Source organism: Syngnathus scovelli, chromosome 3, assembly GCF_024217435.2.
Source record: "Syngnathus scovelli strain Florida chromosome 3, RoL_Ssco_1.2, whole genome shotgun sequence".
NCBI lineage: Eukaryota > Metazoa > Chordata > Actinopteri > Syngnathiformes > Syngnathidae > Syngnathus > Syngnathus scovelli.
This window is the reverse complement of record NC_090849.1, coordinates 4,685,359-4,705,435: the sequence shown is the minus strand read 5'-3', so window position 1 is coordinate 4,705,435 and position 20,077 is coordinate 4,685,359. Positions and strand designations below refer to the sequence as shown.

Sequence of the window (20,077 nt, the reverse complement as noted above, 5' to 3'; positions counted from 1 at the left end):
AACACAAACGAAGAGCTGAGAATGGGCCTGATGTAACATATAGAGTTATTAAAGAGAACTATTACATAAATAACACGTTTATAAAACCATCGGTGTCACTCCAATTCATTAAATCCATCGATCGTTCTTTGTCAACAATGGGTGCGCGCGGCTGACGGCGCTTGCACTTCAAAATATTCCACAGGCCCTTATAACGATATATAAATTATATTTCAAATAACTATTATATAAGCAATATTATCAAACCATCTGTGCACTTTAAATCATTAAATCCATCTATCAAATTCCTTGTCGTTTGTCAACAACGCCGCGCGTGCGTCCTGACGTCAGCCTCGTCGTTATTCCACAGATCTACTATATAACTATATTGTAGCGTTAACAAAGTACAAGGAAAGACGTGGGTTTGGTAAACGGCTCTTTATTTAACAAAACAAACTTCCAAGTGTGTGGCTGCGTGGACTTCCAGCCACCGATGTGGAAGAGAGCTCCATACAATAGGACCGGGCGTGCTTAAAAGCCACGTCCGAGCCCCATGCACCGTCCGCGGACCTCCACCCGGCCGAGCGCCGGCCCCCGACTTCGATCCACGGAGGTGAACGAGAGCTCAGTAGAGTAGGACCGGGCGTCCGTAAAAGCCATAATAGTGTTTCAAACCTTCTATGTCACTCCAAATCCTTAATTCCTTCAATCTCTGCGTCCTCCTGTCACTTAGAAACAAAGCCGCTAATGATGCCGGTAGTACGTACGTGCGTACGTTTGTCCTTTATGTAAACAACCGCCACGCCACTGACGGCTCTTGAAATTCAAATTACAGTAATGCTTTGGTACATCACGGTTCTCCAAACTTTCTTTCTGCTGCTCGATTACTGTTTTCGGCTGCATATTTTACAACTTGAAGTTTGTTACCTGCAAAATATGAGTTTCTTTTTGGTGCCATTTTTCTTACGCCCTTCCCATTTAGAGCGCCCTCATCCAGTTTCGTCCGAAAATATTTTTTTTTTTCAGATGTAGTTTTTTTGTTTTGTTTATTTGGTTGTTTCATCAAAGTCAAAGTCTGCTTTATTGTCGGTTTCTTCATATGCCAAGACACACAAAGAGATCGAAATTACGTTCCCACTATCCCACGGTGACAAGACATAGTACACAATATGCATACAAGTAAACAACACAAAAAAAAAACAAGAAGGCACAAACAATGAATAAATAAGAGTGATGAATAAATAATAAACAAATAACATAATAAATATAAGAGGAGCAAAAATGGAGCAAGTGAGCATACAGCAGACAGTGGACTTGGATATGGCACTTTAAAGTGTTAATTGCTTTATTTGATTTTTTCTCTAGTTTTTTATGTTTTGAATATTTTCAAGATAAAGATATAAAAGCATATGAAGTGATCAACTATACTAAAAATAACATGTGAAGTGGTCAACTATACTTGTTAGTGTTGTGTTAATGATCAAGTAAAAATTTGTGAAAAAAAACATATAAGTCACTCCTGAGTATAAGTTGCCCCCCACTCAAACTATGAAAAAAAACGCGACTTATAGTCCGAAAATTACGGTACATTGGTTACTGTTCCTGTGAATGAAACAAGTGAAGCTTGTGGTAAAGATTTTTGCAAGCCGTATGTACTTTGCCATGTCCATTTTAAGCAAAGCAAACGAGACTGAGTTTCTTCTTACCAATAAATGTACAAATTACCAACGAACAATACTAATTAAGCTCAATGTAAATCAACTAAATTTTGCATTTTGCAATTTTGTGAATACCCTGGGCATGAGCTCATAGTTTCTATATTTAAGACTTTTGCAGAAATTTCTGCAAATACATTTCCATACTCTCATTAGACTGTCGGGTGTTGTGTATAGCAGTGTTTCCCAACCTTTTTTGAACGAATCGTTCACTCACGAGCCAACACTAACAGCAACACACACATAAATTGAGTATGTGCCGATGCCACAACATGAAATCTCAAAATTCTCCGATTTGCCACGCATGCACGATTAGCCTTGCGGAAACTGACCTGTGGTTTGGTAATCCTGTTTACAATTCGCTCGGTATTTAATGTTGGACAATTTCCCACGGAACATCTCTCACGTGACACCGGTGTGCCGCGGCACACTGGTTGGGAAACACTGGTGTATAGAATGTTGAGAAAACAAATTAATTTACCGTATTGGCCAGAATATAAGACGACCCCGATTATAAGACGACCCCCTTTTTTTCAAGACTCAAGTTTGAAAAAAGACTTTTTGAACACCAAATTTAATTTTTATACAGAAAATAATTACATCTGAAACAAATGATTATAACAATGTATTCGAGAGAAAAAGCATGTTATTTTGCCTCATTCAAATCATACAAAAACTGTCTATCACATCTTAATATCTGAACATTTAAATATGTTTTAAAGTGAAATCACATTTGTAAATGAATGGCTTCTGGTTTTTGAAATGTAAATAAACCAATCTATTGTGATGTAACAACAAAATTGCAATAACTGCATTAACCATCAAAGTGAAGTCTAACTGTCGTCTTGAAACAAATCTGAATAAGGAAAAAAAATGCAATAAAATAATGCAAACTGCTACCGCTATTGTTGGGGAGCCTGAGGACTGTATAGCGCAGGGGTCCCCAAACTTTTTCCTGTGAGGGCCACATAACTTTTCCTTTCTCTGATGGGGGGCCGGTGTCAGTTTGCAACAGAAAAAGTGTGACGATCGTAGGGGTGCTTAAAAAAATTATTGTTTTCCAGAAAGCCACACATAACCAAATAACCCTTTCCAGGTTCTTTACAGAAAAAAAGTCAGGAAATAAATAATAACACTATTAATGAAATAAATAATAACTAAATAACCCTCTCTGAGTTCTTCACAGAAAAAAACTGGAAATAAATAACACTATTTATGAAATAAATAATAACTAAATAACTCTCTCTGGGTTCTTCATAGAAAAAAAAAGCCATGGAACATTAACTTTCTGTTGTGCCATGCACAATCTTAACAGATAAAAGTTCAGCTCAGTTGTCAGAACAGAATCTCTCTGACACATATGAGCAGTCTCTTAAAGTTCTTGTGTTCCTTCCTTATAATCCTTTTGTAGGTTCCAGTAGGCTTGTAGACACCGCTGTTTGCAGCTCTCTCTCATCAACTTCCCTGTGAAAACCACAAAGGAAGCAGGTTGAGAAACTGAACTAAGTGATACAGCACCTACACAGCACAATACATTTCAGTACCAGTATGGTTGTAAAGATGGATTTTATCCCAGTAGATTTTATTATGATTATATTTGTTTATGCTCAAAATGACTCATTCAAGTCAGAAAAGTGAGCTTACCTATGTATGTTCATCAGTGTGAACTGTGGGCCTGCATCTGGCTGGTGAGAAGTTGAATATCAGGTTCCATTCTAGTTACAGCCAGTCTCAAGCACTGATGCAAATGTTCATCTGTCAATCTTGATTTCATCGGAGTTTTCAGCAGTTTCATGCGTGAAAAGGTTTTCTCGCAGATATACGTGCTGCCAAAAACTGTGGACATTTTCATTGCGTGTTTTTTGATGTTAGGGTACGTGTCGTTTGGGAGGGCGGCATAGAAGTCAATGAGACAGTTGGGCTTGAATGTGTCTTTCAGAACATCACAGTTCTGTAACTCAGCCAACTCAAACTGATATGAAGGCTGGGCTTCATCAATGTCGGCAACAAAGGGGTTCTGAAAAAGACGGATTTCTTTTGCATGAACATGTAGTACACTAAATCGCACACCGAACTCCGCCTTCAGCATTTCCAGTGCTTCCACGCACTTTTCAGCTGGGAACGGGACCGCTGGGTTCTCTGTCGACAGCTTTTGGGTAGCAGGGAGATGGACAAAGTTGCGCTTTTTCACTTGTTCCAAAAGCAGCGCTAATTTCACCTCAAATGCTTTTATGTGTGAATACATGTCGCAAATGAGTTTCCCCTCGCCTTGTAGCTGCAAGTTAAGGCTGTTAAGTATTTCTGTCACGTCTGTTAAAAATGCGAGGTGCCATTTCCATTCTGGGTCGATCAGCTCTGGGACCGTTTTGTCTTTTAAATGAAGAAATGCGTTAATTTCGGGTAGCAGCTCGTAAAAACGCCTCAAAACTCTGCCCCGGCTCAGCCATCGGACCTCTGTGTAGTACAGCACATCTCCGTGCGCAGACTCCAGTTCAGACAGGAATTCTTGGAACTGCCTGTGTTTAAGTCCCTTTGCTCTGATGAAGTTTATGCACGACACCACAACCTTCATTACAGAATCCCACGTCAACACTTTGCAGCACAGTGCTTGCTGGTGAATCAGGCAGTGGACTCGTAGCGGGGCGGTGAGACCCCTTTTTTCCAACTCCCGGTTCATGCGTCCTATTAGACCGCGAGTTTCGCCCACCATGCTAGGAGCCCCGTCAGTCGTGATGCTAGCCAGCTTTGACCAGTCCAGGTTCAACTCCTCCATGGTTTGGCACACTTTGTCAAAAATATCCTCTCCCGTTGTAGTCCCTTTGAGACTTTGGAGGGCTGCCAGCTCCTCGCATATCTGAAAGTTTGCGCTAACTCCACGAATAAAAATGAGCAGTTGTGCTGTGTCCTGCACGTCCGTGCTCTCATCCAGTGCTAATGAAAAAAAGTCAAATTCTTTTGTCTTCTGCTGCAGCTGGGCATATACATTACTCCCGATTTCTTCAACGCGTCTGGTGATTGTACTCGCCGACAGACTTACGGCATTAAATACATCTCTCTTCTCGGGACACACCTCCTCCGCGACAGCATCCATACATTTCTTAACAAACTCTCCGTCAGTGAAAGACTTACCGCTGCTTGCTATCAGTTGAGCAACCCGAAAGCTGGCCCGAACGGATGCCTGGTTCAGCTGAGCTTGGCGTACAAATGTATTCTGCTGAGATAGTAGTCCACTTTTTAGCTTTGAGAGTTTGTCTGCTCGTATTTGGCCTTGCAAGCTATCGTACTTGTCTTTGTGACGGGATTCATAGTGTCGGTGAAGATTGTATTCTTTGAATACCGCCACCGTCTCTTAACAGATGAGACAAACAGCCTTTTCTTTGCATTGAACAAAAAAATAATCGTTTGTCCACTGCAGGTTAAATACCCTGCATTCTGAATCAATTTTTCTCTTACCTAACCTTTTCGCCATTATTCCGTTCTCTCTTTGAGAGGGCGGGGCCTAGGATTTTTTTTCTGGAGGCCAAATAGGAAAACAAATCCGATAGCGTCTCTGGTATTGTTCAGAGGGCCGGGCCAAATGTGCTGACGGGCCGTATCCGGCCCGCGGGCCGTAGTTTGGTGACCCCTGGTATAGCGGGTTGGCTCGGATGGTTATGCTCATTTCGCCCCCCGGGTGTCGGTCAGAACACAGGAGGGAAGACGTGGTTCAGTTTTGATTGCTCTATTGGCAAGAAAAATAATAATAAATAACCATAAATGAAATACTCTCGGCAACACACCAAACATAAGTCATCGATCAAGACAACAAAATACATTTGCTGGCGACCGTTAGTCGCCGTGCCGCTGCGTAACGGCTACATGTCCGATGCGAGGCAAACTTAAAGGAGCGCGCCGGAGCTGTCAATCAAACGGCGCGCACACGAAGCAAACCACGATCGCACAAACGGCACAACAGTGTACAGTAGTAACAATGAAATGCATTGTTTGTGTCAAAGACGCGCACGATCACAGCAACATACTCAGTCGATACCAGCAACCTTTAATTTACCGCTGCGCACAAGTGAAAATCGGTATAATGTCTCGACCCCGAATATAAGACGACCCCCACTTTTTCAGTCTTATTTCAATGCAAAAAACATCGTCTCAGGGACAAGGCTTTCAGAGCGGGGGATGAGGCTGGCTTGAGGACAGCGAGGGCCGACCTGTCCCGAGGCATCAAAGAAGCGAAGAAGGCGTTCTCGTGCAAGGTCTCCACCCACTTCAAGGACAGCAAGGACGCACGTAGCCTTTGGCGGGGCATTCAGACCATCACGGACTACAAGCCCGCGCCGAGGAGCTGTGAGGGCGACGTCCGTCTGCTGAACGATCTGAACCGCTTCTTTGCTCGCTTCGACGCCCAGAACAGCACTTGCCCGCTGAAGACCACTCCCCCCCCACACGAGCAGCCCCTGCGCCTCTCTGCCGACGGTGTGAGGAGGGCGCTTGCCGCTATTGACACCCGTAAGGCGGCGGGCCCTGACAACATCCCGGGTCGAGCGCTGAAGGACTGCGCGGGGGAGCTGTCGGGTGTCTTCACGGACATCTTTAACGTTTCCCTGCAGCAGGCCATCGTCCCCTCGTGTTTCAAGGCTGCCACCATCGTTCCTGTGCCGAAGAAACCTGCACCGTCCTGCTTCAATGACTACCGCCCTGTGGCACTGACGCCCATCATCATGAAGTGCTTTGAGCGGCTGGCCATGGAGCACATCAAGTCCGTTCTCCCCCCCACCATTGACCCTTTCCAGTTTGCGTACCGTGCCAAGCGGTCCTCTGAGGATGCCATCTGCTCTGCCCTCCACTCGGCCCTCACCCACCTGGAGAGAAAGGACTCATATGTGAGGTTGCTGTTTGTGGACTTCAGCTCTGCCTTCAACACCATTGTGCCGCAGCGACTCATCTGCAAACTCGACGAGCTGGGCCTCAGTACCTCCCTCTGCAACTGGCTACTGGACTTCCTCTGTCAGAGGCCTCAGGTGGTGCGTGTTGGCGACAAAATCTCCGCCAGCATCACGCTGAGCACGGGGGCCCCCCAGGGCTGCGTGCTCAGTCCATTGCTCTTCACCCTGCTGACGCATGACTGCACTGCGACCTACAGCGACAACCGCATAGTAAAGTTTGCTGACGACACGACTCTGGTGGGTCTCATCACGAAGGGCGACGAGACTCGGTACAGGTCGGAAGTTGACCTTCTGACCACGTGGTGCAGGGACAACAACCTCCTGCTGAACGTCAATAAGACCAAGGAAATCATTGTTGACTTCCGGAAGGGTCACACAACACACCTGCTGCTGATCATCGACGGTGCTGTGGTGGAGAGGGTGAGCTGCACCAAGTTCCTGGGGGTGCACATCAGTGAGGACCTCTCCTGGTCCGCAAACACCTCGTCACTGGCAAAGAAAGCTCAGCGCCGCCTGTACTTCCTGCGGAAGCTCAGGCGTGCATGTGCTCCTCAGGCAGTCCTGTCTACATTCTACCGTGGCACCATTGAGAGCGTCCTCACCAGTTGCATCGCTGTCTGGGGTGGTAACTGCACTGAACAGAACTTGAAGGCCCTGCAGCGCATAATGAATACGGCTGGTAAAATTATTGGTGCTTCGCTCCCCTCCCTGAAGGACATTTACACCTCCCATCTCGCCCGCAAGGCAACCTCGATTGCCAGAGATGTGAGTCACCCGGCTCACTCTTTGTTTGACCTTCTGCCCTCTGGGAAGAGGTACAGGAGCCTGCGCTCCCGCACCACCAGACTCGCCAACAGCTTCTTTCTCCAGGCTGTTAGGGCCCTGAACTCGCTACCCCCTTCTGCGTAGCGTGCGGCACTGTTGCGCTATTTTCAGGAATGTCTGCTGTACGCGCACTTGCTCCTTTTTTTTTCTGCTCCTCTTATTTATTTATTTATTGTTGTGTTATTTATTCATTATTTATTCAGCACGCTTTTGTTATACTTGTTTACTTGTTTGTCTGTTGTGAGCCATGTCTTGTCACCGTGGGATAGGGGGGAACGAAATTTCGGTTTCTTTGTGTGTCTTTGGCATGTGGAGAAATTGACAATAAAGCTGACTTTGACTTTGACTTTGACTTATATTCGGGCTAAAACGGTAATCCTTAAAGCTGTAAACGAACAAAATGTGGATAGTGCTTTTGACCCACTGTGTATGCACACTAATCGGGATAATGAAATACCTGAAATACTGTAGTCCCATGGAACTCCACTGTGTGCAGAATTATTAGGCAAGTGAGTATTTTGCCTGTATGATCATTTTTATGAATATTTTCCAACTTCATGCTGTATAAGCTTGAGCATTTATTCAATACAAGCATAACAAGTGATGTGTATTTGTGTTATGAGGGATGGTGGGGCAGCAGCAAATCAACACCCTATATCACCGTGTGCATAATTATTACGCAGCTTGTTTTCCTCAAGCAAAATGGGACAAAAAAATAGATTAAGTGACTGAAAAATCAAAAATTGTAAAATGTCTTTTAGAGGGATACAGCACTTTTGAAGTTGCTAAGATATTGGGGCGTGATCACAGACCCATTAAACGTTTCATTGCAAATAGTCAACAATGTAGCAAGAAACGTGTTAAGGAAAAAAAAGACGCAAATTAACTGCCAAGAATTTGCGAAGACTCAAACATGAAGCTACCAGGAACCCATCAACCTCCAGTTCTACCATATTCCACAACTTCAATCTACCTGGAGTGCCCAGAAGTACCAGGTGTTAAGTGCTCAGAGACATGGCCAAGATACGGAAGGCTTGACCTGACCACCATTGAACAAGACATGTAAATGTCAAGACTGGGCCAGGAAATATCAGAAGACACATTTTACAAAGGGCTTATCGACTGATGAAATGCGTGACTCTTGATAGACCACCTGGACACGTGGCTGGATCAGTAACGGCCACAGAGCTCCACTTCAAATCAGACAGTAGCAAGGTGGAGGCGGGGCACTGGTATTGGCTGGTATTATTTAAGATGAGCTGGTTGGACCTTTTTGAGTTAAAGGTGGACTTAAAATTAACTAAAATTAAAACAAAAATTAATTCAAATTAACCAACTGTCAGTTTTCTAAAGACACTTTCTTCAAGCAGTGGTACAGTAAAAGTGGGATGGTAAACGTTTTTTTTCTTTCAAGAAGACCTTGATTTTTATGCAGGACAATACTCCATCACATGCATCAAAGTACTCCACTGTGTGGCTTGCCAGTAAAGGCCTTAAAGATGATAGAATAATGGTGTGGCCTCCTTCTTCACCTGACCTAAATTCTATTGAGAACTTGTGGGCCCTTCTTAAATGGGAGATTAATGCTGAAGGAAAACCGTACACCTTTGTGAACAATGTCTGGGAGGCTTTGCTGCACAAAAAGTTCATCTTCAACAGATCAAGAAGCTGGCAAACTCCATGAATGGATGTCTTATAACTGTTATTAAAAAAAAGGATAGCTATAGCGGTCACTAAATTTTGAGTTGTTTGTTTTTCATTCTCACTTTAACAAATGAATAGAAACCGAATAGGGAAAATATCTGATTTTACTTTAGTTGCGTAATAATTCTGCACACTAATAGTTGCCTAATAATTGTGCGCACACAGGAATTTTCCCAAGATAGACAGAATCTCACTTTGACTCTCTTAAATATTAAATATTCATATTTAAGGTTTATCAACATTTTGGTTGACCGAGAGCACTGTCGTTGTTGAAAAACAAAGTTAATCCTCAAAAATACAATTTGCATACTAATTCTGCCCACAGTGAAATAGTTAACAGAAAATTCAAATTCTTTGAAAATTTAGCCTTAATTGTTCCTTTTGAACAAGAACATTTGGGGCGGATGAAATCATCTTCCACATACGTATGTCTTTTGATTATTATATTTGATGCATCTGGTTACAAGGCCTCAAAATGTTACTTCGATGAGCTGAAACATATAAACATTTAAAAATAACATTTTCAAACATAAAAATAAATTTTCCCACAATAATTCATAGTACAGTATTTTCCGCACCATAAGGCACACTTAAAAGGGTATAATTTTCTCAAAAACCTTAAGGTGCGCCTCTTAATAAGGTGCGCCTTTTGCGTAGGCCCAATTCCAAAATCTATACGATGCTTTGGTTATTGTGAACATGGTGGTAATGTGTGATGTTCAGTTGTCGTTTGTAGATAATGTATCTTTGTTGTATATTAAACTGTCTTGTTAATATTGTACAGCTTGCATATTTTCTAAAATATACACATTTGGTAAAATATACTTTTGTAAATATTTGTGATTGTACTGTATGCATGTGGGTTAGGGGCGGCTCCTCGGGACTGAAAAGAGAGCTGGGCCTTTTACCACCCCAGCGTCGGGGGCTGGTGCTTGCACCCCCACCAGCTCAGTGGCCTAGTAGTAGAGTGTCCACCCTGAGACTGGAAGGTTGTGGGTTCAAACCCCGGCCGGGTCATACCAAAGACTATAAAAATGGGACCCATTGCCTCCCTGCTTGGCACTCAGCATTAAGGGTTGGAATTGGGGGGTTAGATCGCCAAATGATTCCCGAGCGCGGCACCGCTGCTGCTCACTGCTCCCCTCTCCCCCAGGGGATGGATCAAAATCACATGGGGATGGGTTAAATGCAGAGGACAAATTTCACCATACCCAGATGTGTGTGTGACGATGATCATTGGGACTTTGACTTTGGGACTTTGACCTATACCCTAAATTTCTCGGAACAAAACAACTAAAGCCATTTCCAAACCCGCTCCGAGGGAGTACCTCTGATGTCAAACTCTAGCGCCGCATGAAGGCGGCAGGTCAAAGCCTTCGGGGACCCCTGCAACCTGATTGAGGGAAACCTCGGAGCAGCAAGGCTGGTGTGGGTGCGGTGTTGCGTTGCGGCAGTGCTGAGGAGTCGCACACAGGATCGCGAAGCCCTCGGTTGAACCTGAGGCGTCCGATCTGTGCAGCCGCTTGGAACATGCTCTCACTCAAGGAAGACTCCGACGTGCCTTACTTGTCTGCAGAACTCTGCAGGTTGTGCATTGTGGTGGCGGCCTTCTCTGAGGTGAGGCGGCCTCGTTCGACCCAAACCAGAGTGGGTGGTTACACCCACTACTGGTCGGACCGAAGCAACGGCCGGCACCTCCAGGGGTTGGCCTTGGTGGTGGCCGACTGAGTGGTCTTGCAGGTGAAGGAAGTTACGCCGGTCTCGGAGCGTAATATGCGACTGCACCTCGCTCACTCGTTGGGCGTGGTGTCGTTCGTCGCAGTATAAGCTCCCACCAGGGTGTGTGAACATAGGAAGCCTTCTGTGCCGAGCTCAACTCGGCAGTTGTTAGCGTTGATAGATTAGTTTGATCCTATGCTTATGTTGGAATGTAACCTGTAATAATTAACCAAACGTATCCTGTTTTAACAAAGTAGTAGAACAAAGTGCTAAGATCCTTTGAACTGATTGACCAGCTGCAGAGGAAGCAATTTAAGTTGTTCTGTTTCCCCCAACATCGTAAAGTACCCCCTGCTATGCTTTGACCAGAGGCCAGGGGTTCACCCCCATCCTGACCACTCTCACCCCACCCTGCTTTCTCTCAATAAATACTCTCTTGCAAGAATCCAAAGTCAGACTTCATTCGATCATCGCTGTATGCACAGTAACGAACAAGCTCTCCACTTGCAAGTGTTCAAAAGGCATACTGTCTCCCGTGTGGTTCTTGCAAAATAAGTTAGAGTGAGCACCACTCTAACAGTGGTGAACCTGATTGTCCTTGGGGACTTCAATGCTGTCACAGGCACCTCCAGGAGTGGTTCAGGGGCGGGCATCTGTCCTCACGGCTCTGGAACATTCCCCGACAGGGAACGCGACACCAACTCCTCCCTGATGCTGGGCTGGGGGTTGGCGGTTTCAGAGGCCGGATTAGTGGTGTTAGACTTGATATTCTAATACCACACCACAAAGGAGATCGACCACATTCTTGTGGGTGGTCGATGGTCCCTGCTGCGGGCCTGTCGGGTGTTCTGGGGTGCTTAGTTCTTCGATAATGACCACCGGCTCCTCGTTGCTACGCTACAGCTTCGTCTCAAGGCCCCGAGAAGGGCGGTGCTTGGCCAAGTAAAGCCGAACGACAGGCCGGCTATGGGAGCCTGACTTGGCTGCGGCGTACGTTGAGAGTCTGGCTGGGAGGCTTGGGGGGCTGGGCTCCCCGGGGGATCCACAGGTGCTGTGGGAGGGGTTCAGAGTTAATCCTGGGGGCTGCCAGGGAGGGCATACCTGTTACCCAGGAGACGCCGGGGTGGCCTATCCGTCGAGACGGCAAACATCGTCGACGAGTGCCGCAAAGCCAGGCTCAATGGGCATGCCGATCGCTACAGGCAGCTGTTCAGGCTGCGCGACGAGATCAGAAGGAGTGGGTCCGGGGTCTCTGTGAGACGGTCGAGCATCACCTGACTACAGATGATGCTCGTCCGGCTTACAAGACGATCCGGGAACTTTGTTGGCCGGACCCCGGCCGCGAAGCTCAGTGGTGCGGATGGTACAGTCCTGCCAAAGAGGACAGACTGAAGCGCTGGGTTGAGTATTTTCAGGGGTTGTATTGAGTCGACGCCCCCAGCCGCGAGATATCCACAGATGGTATCCAGGCCACAGCGCCTTTCCCCTCCCATCAGCACTGATGTGCCCAGCCTCAAGGAAGTCCAAAAGGCCCTGGGCCAGCTGGGGGATGGAAGGGTGCCGGGGAACTGTGGTGTCTACGCGGAGATGTTCAAGGCAGGGTGGGAGTCCGCCTTCGAAGGGTTGCACACCCTGCTCTGCTCTGTGTGGAGCTCGGGTGTCGTTCCAACCGACCGGAAATGTTGTTCCAATCTGGAAGGGGAAGTACGACATCCGGGAACTATCGGGGGGTTACCCTTCTCTCAGTGCCTTACAAAGTCTTCGCCCATGTACTTCTGAACAGGATGCGCCACCACTTAGTAGAGCACCAGCGACCTGAGCAATCCAGCTTCACGCCAAAGAGATCCATCGTCAACCGTACCCTCGCTCTTTGCGTCCTGACAGAGCGCCCCTGAGGATTCGATAGAAAGCTGCCAGCAGCCTATATCGACTTCAAGAAGGCGTTCGACTCGGTTAGTTGAGATGCCCTGTGGAGACTCCTAGAGCTCTGGGGGATCCCGTCTGCTTCACCTTGGCTCTGTATCCCGGTACTGAGAGTGTTGTGAGGCTCTGACTTCTTCTCAGTTGATAGCAGGGGTGCGTGCCCCCATACCTGACCTGAGTATGCATGCAGGATGTGGTGAAATAGCTAGGGGAGAGTGGGGTTAGTAGCAGGGATGAGAATCTTCCGCGGATTTCTATGTTTTTTTCCGTCGGGAGTATCATTTTCGTGAATCGTGTAGATCTGTTGAGAAAATTGTTTTTATATGGGGGGCGGCTGGCAGGAGTATTGCAACAACAGCCGCCTTTTTTTCAGCAGCATTTTGGCGCTACTTTCGTCACATCATTTGCCTACTCATTTGCTTAATTAGCAAACGTTTTAGCCAGCATGGCGAAGGTTTTAGAGAAAAAAGACGAGGATCGTGCCAGGGAAATAGACAAGTCGAACGGGGTCAGATGGGCATAGCTCGAGAGCAGCGTCATCTTACAACTCGCAACACAAAGACACTCTTAAAGCAATGCGACAGTGAGCACCTGGCGCGCTGCGCGATCGGACTAAATTAAGCTCCCTGCGCACTAAGGTCCACTTCAATTTTGGAAAGTACAACAGGACTTTAAACATATTTTCTAAATTTCAGCGACGGCTCTGTCACAATAATGCGAGCAGCGCGCTGCAGTTGCGCGGTCAGCGACGCGCTACGTTTGCGTGTTCGGCGGTGTGCTTCAGTTGCGCGATCGGACAAAATTAAGGTCCCTGCGCACTTAAGTCCACTTGAATTTTGGAAAGTACATCAGAAGTTTAGACTTATTTTCTAAATTTCAGCGACGGCTCTGTCACAATAATGCAACCAGCGCAGTGCAGTTGTGCGGCCGACGACGCACTATGGTTGCGCGTTCGGCGGTGCGCTGCACTTGCGCGATCGGACAAAAATGCGCAAATGAAAAAAATGCGTAAAGTCTTGGATCGGATTAAAAATGTTTCTATTATTTGTAATGGGTAAAATAGATTCGGAATCCGACCGATTCGCTTCTCGAACCACCTTCTGGAACGGATTGTGGTCAAAAACCGAGGATTGACTGTATTGTATTCACCTTGGTAGCCCACCAAGCAGGAATATTTTTTTAACAAAACTGTTGAAATTGGGTGATGAAAATAATGGTTTTGGGGTTGCTTTCTGCCAAAATCCAGGAGTTTCCTGGGAACTTTGCCCCCTGAGCCCCCTCCAGGGCATTGCCCCTGGCCCCCTGCGGCTCCCAATGGGGGCCTGTGGGGCCTGTGGCCCCCAATAGGGGCCTGTGGCCCCTGCAGCCCCCAATAGGGACCTGTGGCCCCTGGCCCCCTGCAGCAAGGGGCATGCGGCCCCCAGACCCCGGCTACTTTTCAGTGTTTTTTTTCATTTGCCGTTCTCATCCCTGAAGTAGTGCCAATTTTTACTTAAAGTGCCCTTAAAGCAAGGGGATAACAGTAATGCCTCCAACTAAGATATCTACATATAGTTTAGGATGTTGTGCATCCCTGGTAACAATTACTTTGGATCTTAAACTGTTTGAGAAATACAGCTTTAGAAAAAAAAGTGGCTTTGTGGCACAACTTACCCCATACCTGGGGCAAGTTGTGCCACAAAACCACTTTTTAGAGAATATTAGCTATTAAAGAAAATACACTGGGATAAATTGTGCCATTGGTAATTATCAATTATAATTGAAGTAAAACAGATCATTTTAATCTCAAATTATACTATATAAAAGAAAGACAAATTCAATACAAATTACTTGTTTAACTTTTATTTAAAGTTTTAGCAACATCAAAGGACACTTTTCTATAACAAGGCCTATACAGTCACATGAACACCTAATTGAGTCTTGGAAATATGAACTTCTGCTCCTTTCTGGCTGTATCACCAAGTTTTGTGGTGCGGTGTGAACACATAGGCTACTCAGAACCAAATCAAAATTCCAAAATGAGCACCTAATCCTCTGCAGCTGAATCTCTTCAGATCCGGCCTACTACTGAACATCCCACGTGTCAATGCTGGAGGGGAATGTACATTTATGCTCCCTTCTGTTTTTGTGGTGTGGGTAATTTCTTGAGCACATCACCTCTAGGGATGACTCCTTCATCATTCTCTCTAAATGTGAAAACTGGCTTTCCATCAAGAGACCTCTTAGAAATTTGCTTCTGAAACTGATCTGCACTGATCTCATCACCTTCAACATTCTCCACCAATCCAACATAGTTATAGGATTTAGATTTTTTACCTATAAACCTCACAATGACAAAGTCACCAGCAGACAGATTATTGTCACCATCATCATCATCACTCTGGACATCTGAACTGTCATATTCAGTGACATCACTAAGTGGAAGCGGAACGTCACTCTCTTCTGAGCTACTGGGGAGCACTTTCTTTTTGGGTTTGTTTTGCTTTGACCCTTCTTATTTTCACTCCTTTTCTTCTTTTCAGCCTGTTTCTTTTGTGGCACAACTTACCCCAGGCCCTTTGGCACAAATTACTCCAGACCCACCATTTAGAAAAAAATGCATCATTTGAGCAAGCATCATGCTAACTCTATGGACTCATGCTGTAGCTTACTAAAGCACTAAAACATGTGTGAACTGTTTTCAAAGTTTTTTATAATTGTTCAAACACAGCAATCTAAAAACCTTAATCATAGAAATGTTACTTTTGAGGGCAAACAAATGTTTTTTAACTTAAATGTGCTTACCTCTCAAGCCATGTGTCTCCCTTCTCTGCAGGATGAGTGAAATGGATGCCCCTTCAAAAATAGGTGGTCACATGACCAACTTCTTCTATGGTTTTCTGGAAAATAGGGGTGGCACTACTTGCCCCTTGGCAAATTACCCCAATCCCCTACTGCTGTGTGCATATATTATTGACAACATTGCGACTCTAGAGCAGATGGATCGATTGCACGCTCAGTTTCTCCATGATGATTAGTTGGCTCTTTGACAGTGAAATAAGCGTATCAGCAATCTTGTACTATAAAATTCCACTAGCATTTTTCACTAAACAAGATCGACGAAAGAAAAGAAGCAAAGAAATCCTATGGACTACATAGCAAACAGTACAAAGCAATAGCAAAAGTTGTGAAGCAAATGTGCAAAGAGGATAAGAAGACATACCTGGTTAAAAAGTGCCAGAAAATTGAGGACCATATGAGAAAAAACAAAAGCAGAGAAATGTATGAAGAAATAAAGAGTCTCACAAAAACTTTTCAACCCGGTCTTGGGGTAATTAAGGATGAAAACGGCAACACACTGACCGAGAATCAGGCAATTGTGGACAGATGGAGGAGGTACTGTGAGGGGATGTACACAAAAAATGATGCAGAAGAAGTATTGGACCAGATAGAACCAGAAACAGAACCACAATTACCACCACTCAGATCAGAAATCGAATGGGCTATTAAATCCCTTAAAGAAGGAAAAAGTCCTGGATGCGACAACATACAAGCAGAAATGTTGAAAGCAAGTGGAGAAGAAGGAGTAGAGGTATACCATAAATTGTGCACAAAGATATGGCAAAAAAAAACAGTGGCCGACTGACTGGAAAAGGGCAATTTTCATAACTTTACCAAAAACGGGAGACTTACAATTGTGTTCCAACTACAGAACAATATCGCTTATCAGCCATGCAAGTAAAATACTACTCAAAGTTATCATGAAAAGACTGGAAAGTAAACTGGAAGAGGAAGTTAGCAAAACACAAGCAGGATTTAGAAAAAACAGAGGAACGAGAGACCACATTTTCAATCTACGAATGATGATTCAGAAACATCGGAAAGTGAATGTAAATCTTCATGCATGCTTCATAGACTACTCAAAAGCCTTTGACTGTGTCAATCATAAAAAGCTCTGGCTAACTCTCCAGGAAATGAACTTCCATCCACATCTGATTAACTTGATTAAATCACTCTACAAGGGCCAACAATCAGCTGTACAACTCGAATGTGGAACAGCATGGTTCCCAGTAAAAAGAGTGAGACAAGGGTGCATACTTTCACCACACCTATTTAGTCTTTACACTGAAGGAAGTGAGGGAAGTGGAACACGACCATAGGAGATGTGAATACAACGAAGCAATAATGCAGGAGCTGACCATCAGAGACCTAAGGTATGCCGACGACACTGCGCTGCTGGCCACTACTCCAAGAGGGCTGGAAAATCTCATCAGGGCGGTCAAACAACACAGCGAAGAGAAAGACCTATATCTGAATGTGAAGAAAATGAAAATTATGGACACGGACAAGTGTGAAGAGAAGGCGGTAATAACGATTGGTGATGAAGAAATAGAAAGGGTCAGTCATTTTGAGTATCTTGGAGCCAGAATAGAAGCAAATGGAAAAACTACCCCAGAAATACGGAGAAGACTGGCAATGGCATTTGCCAAAGTGAAAAAGATGGAAAAGCTCTGGAAAGGACAGTGTATAGACCAGGGGTGGGCAAACTTTTTGACTTGCGGGCCGAATTGGGTTCTAAATTTTGACCGGGGGGCCGAACCAGGAGCAGATGGATGTAGTGTTTGTGTGAAGTAATATAAACGACCTGTAAAGGTCATTGCATAAAAGGTTTTGGCCTTTAGTAGGTAGTAAAGCATGGATATTCCCAAAAAGTTTTTTGAAAACAAATGCATTTATTAACAGCATTAAAAAAAAAAATCCCTAAAAAACTGCTATCAGTGATTCTCAAAATACGACACTGTTATTATGAATAACAGTCTCCATCACTTCAGTGCCTGCAGGTCAGATTACTGAAAGATGTTTATTTTATGAGATCACATCAAACGGCAAACATTCTGACCAAATATATCATCTTGAAGAATCGGTGAAAGCATACATCCAAATAAAGTAATCAAAACGGCAACACGGTGAGGGGTATCTGAAAATCAGAGCAGAGTTTTAACTCACAAACACCTGGTAACAGAGGTGAGGAAATGGGAAACACTTCCTTAAAGTAAGCCTTAAGAACTTTACAGGTTAAGATTAGTCACAAACAGGTGGTGCATCATTGTCCTTGAGCATCCTGCATTGTTTGAAAATGAGAATGGTCGCTAGTTTCAATCCCTGCTATTTTTACAGATCATATTCAAAATGCATTTTTTTTACAACAAACTTGAAAGCCTCCCCTTCATTTTCAGTGGGAACAGTGTTGTTGGTCTCCCTTTTTTTTTGCTAGTGTGTCATAGTCTGGAGTAAAATTTGTTGTGGCAATTCTTAGGAGAGATCCGAGGTGTTGGTACGTTTACCTAGATCTGTGACGGGTTGATGTTGATGTTCATGTGGCTGAACGTCACGTCGCGTACGTCGAGCCAAATTGGCCACTCTTTTTAAACACTCGGCACTCAGTGTCCACCTTGCTTTTCCTTGGGCGACTCATTTTAATGGAAGGATTCCAGGGGATCACCCATGGCAAACGGGTCCTAGGTGAGGGGCCAGACAAAGCACGGCTCACAGAAGCCCCTTATGACGATTGAAATAAATGGACTTCGTTTTCCCTCGCCCGGACGCGGGTCACCGGGGCCTCCCTCTGGAGCCAGGCCTGGAGGCGGGGCTCGAAGGCGAGCGTCTGGTGGCCGGGCCTTCACCCATGGGGCCCGGCCGGGCATAGCCCGAAAAGGAAACGTGGGTCCCCCTTCCCATGGGCTCACCACCTGTGGGAGGGGCCGAAGGGGTCGGGTGCAATGTGTGCTGGGCGGCAGCCAAAGGCAGGGACCTTGGCGGTCTGATCCCCGGCTGCAGAACCTGGCTCTTGGGACATGGAATGTCACCTCTCTGGCTGGAAAGGAGCCCGAGCTGGTGTGCGAGGCAGAAAAATTCCGACTAGATATAGTCGGACTAGCCTCCACGCACAGTTTGGGTTCCGGTACAAGCCCTCTCGAGAGGGGCTGGACTCTCTTCCACTCTGGAGTTGCCCACGGTGAGAGGCGTCGAGCAGGTGTGGGTATACTTATTGCCCCCCGGCTGGGCGCCTGCACATTGGGGTTCACCCCGGTGAACGAGAGGGTAGCCTCCCTCCGCCTTCGGGTGGGGGGACGGGTCCTGACTGTTGTTTGTGTCTATGCACCAAACGGCAGCTCAGAGTACCCACCCTTCTTGGAGTTCCTGGAGGAAGTGCTGGAGAGCGCTCCTTCTGGGGACTCCATCGTTCTACTGGGTGACTTCAATGCTCACGTGGGCAATGACAGTGAGACCTGGAAGGGCGTGATTGGGAGGAACGGCCCCCACGATCTGAACCCGAGCGGTGTTCTACTGTTGGACTTCTGTGCTCGACATGGATTTTCAATAATGAACACCATGTTCAAGCATAAGGGTGTCCATGTGTGCACTTGGCACCAGGACACCCTAGGCCGCAGTTCGATGAACGACTTTGTAGTCGTGTCATCGGATTTGCGGCCGCATGTTTTGGACACTCGGGCGAAGAGAGGGGCGGAGCTGTCAACTGATCACCACCTGGTGGTGGGTTGGCTCCGATGGTGGGGGAAGATGCCGGTCCGACCTGGCAGACCCAAACGCTCTGTGAGGGTCTGCTGGGAACGTCTGGCAGAATCTCCTGTCAGGAAGACTTTCAACTCCCACCTCCGGCAGAGCTTTTCCCACGTCCCGGGGGAGGCGGGGGACATTGAGTATGAATGGACCATGTTCCGCGCTTCCATTGTTGAGGCGGCCGACCGGAGCTGTGGCCGTAAGGTCGTTGGTGCCTGTCGTGGCGGCAATCCCCGAACCCGCTGGTGGACACCGGCGGTAAGGGATGCCGTCAAGCTGAAGAAGGAGTCCTATCGGGCCGTTTTGGCCTGCGGGACTCCGGAGGCAGCTGACAGGTACCGGATGGCCAAGCGGAACGCGGCTTCGGCGGTTGCTGAGGCAAAAACCCGGGCGTGGGAGGAGTTTGGTGAGGCCATGGAGAATGACTTTCGGACGGCTTCGAGGAAATTCTGGTCCACCATCCGGCGTCTCAGGAGGGGGAAGCAGTGCAACGTCAACACTGTTTACAGTGGGGATGGCGTGTTGCTGACCTCGACTCGGGACGTCGTGAGTCGGTGGGGAGAATACTTCGAAGACCTCCTCAATTCCACCTACACGCCTTCCATTGAGGAAGCAGGGCCTGGAGACTCTGAGGCGGATTCTCCAATCTCTGGGGTCGAAGTCACTGAGGTAGTTAAAACACTCCTCGGTGGCAAGGCCCCGGGGGTGGATGAG

General features: G+C 46.3%; 2 protein-coding genes across 10 annotated transcripts in view; one reads left to right on the top strand and one right to left on the bottom strand.

Annotated features, from left to right (window-relative positions):
* gtf2h2 (general transcription factor IIH, polypeptide 2) overlaps positions 1-20,077 on the top strand; it is a 103,195-nt gene that overhangs the window by 77,353 nt on the left and 5,765 nt on the right. The gene's annotated exons all lie outside the window — the stretch shown is intronic.
* On the bottom strand, positions 1,843-5,007 carry LOC125993639 (general transcription factor II-I repeat domain-containing protein 2-like). Its single transcript, XM_049762373.2, has 2 exons — positions 3,339-5,007; positions 1,843-3,158 (listed from the first exon to the last, which is right to left on the bottom strand). The coding sequence occupies exon 1, from the start codon at positions 4,783-4,785 to the stop codon at positions 3,352-3,354; it is 1,434 nt and encodes a 477-aa protein (XP_049618330.1). The 5' UTR covers positions 4,786-5,007; the 3' UTR covers positions 1,843-3,158; positions 3,339-3,351.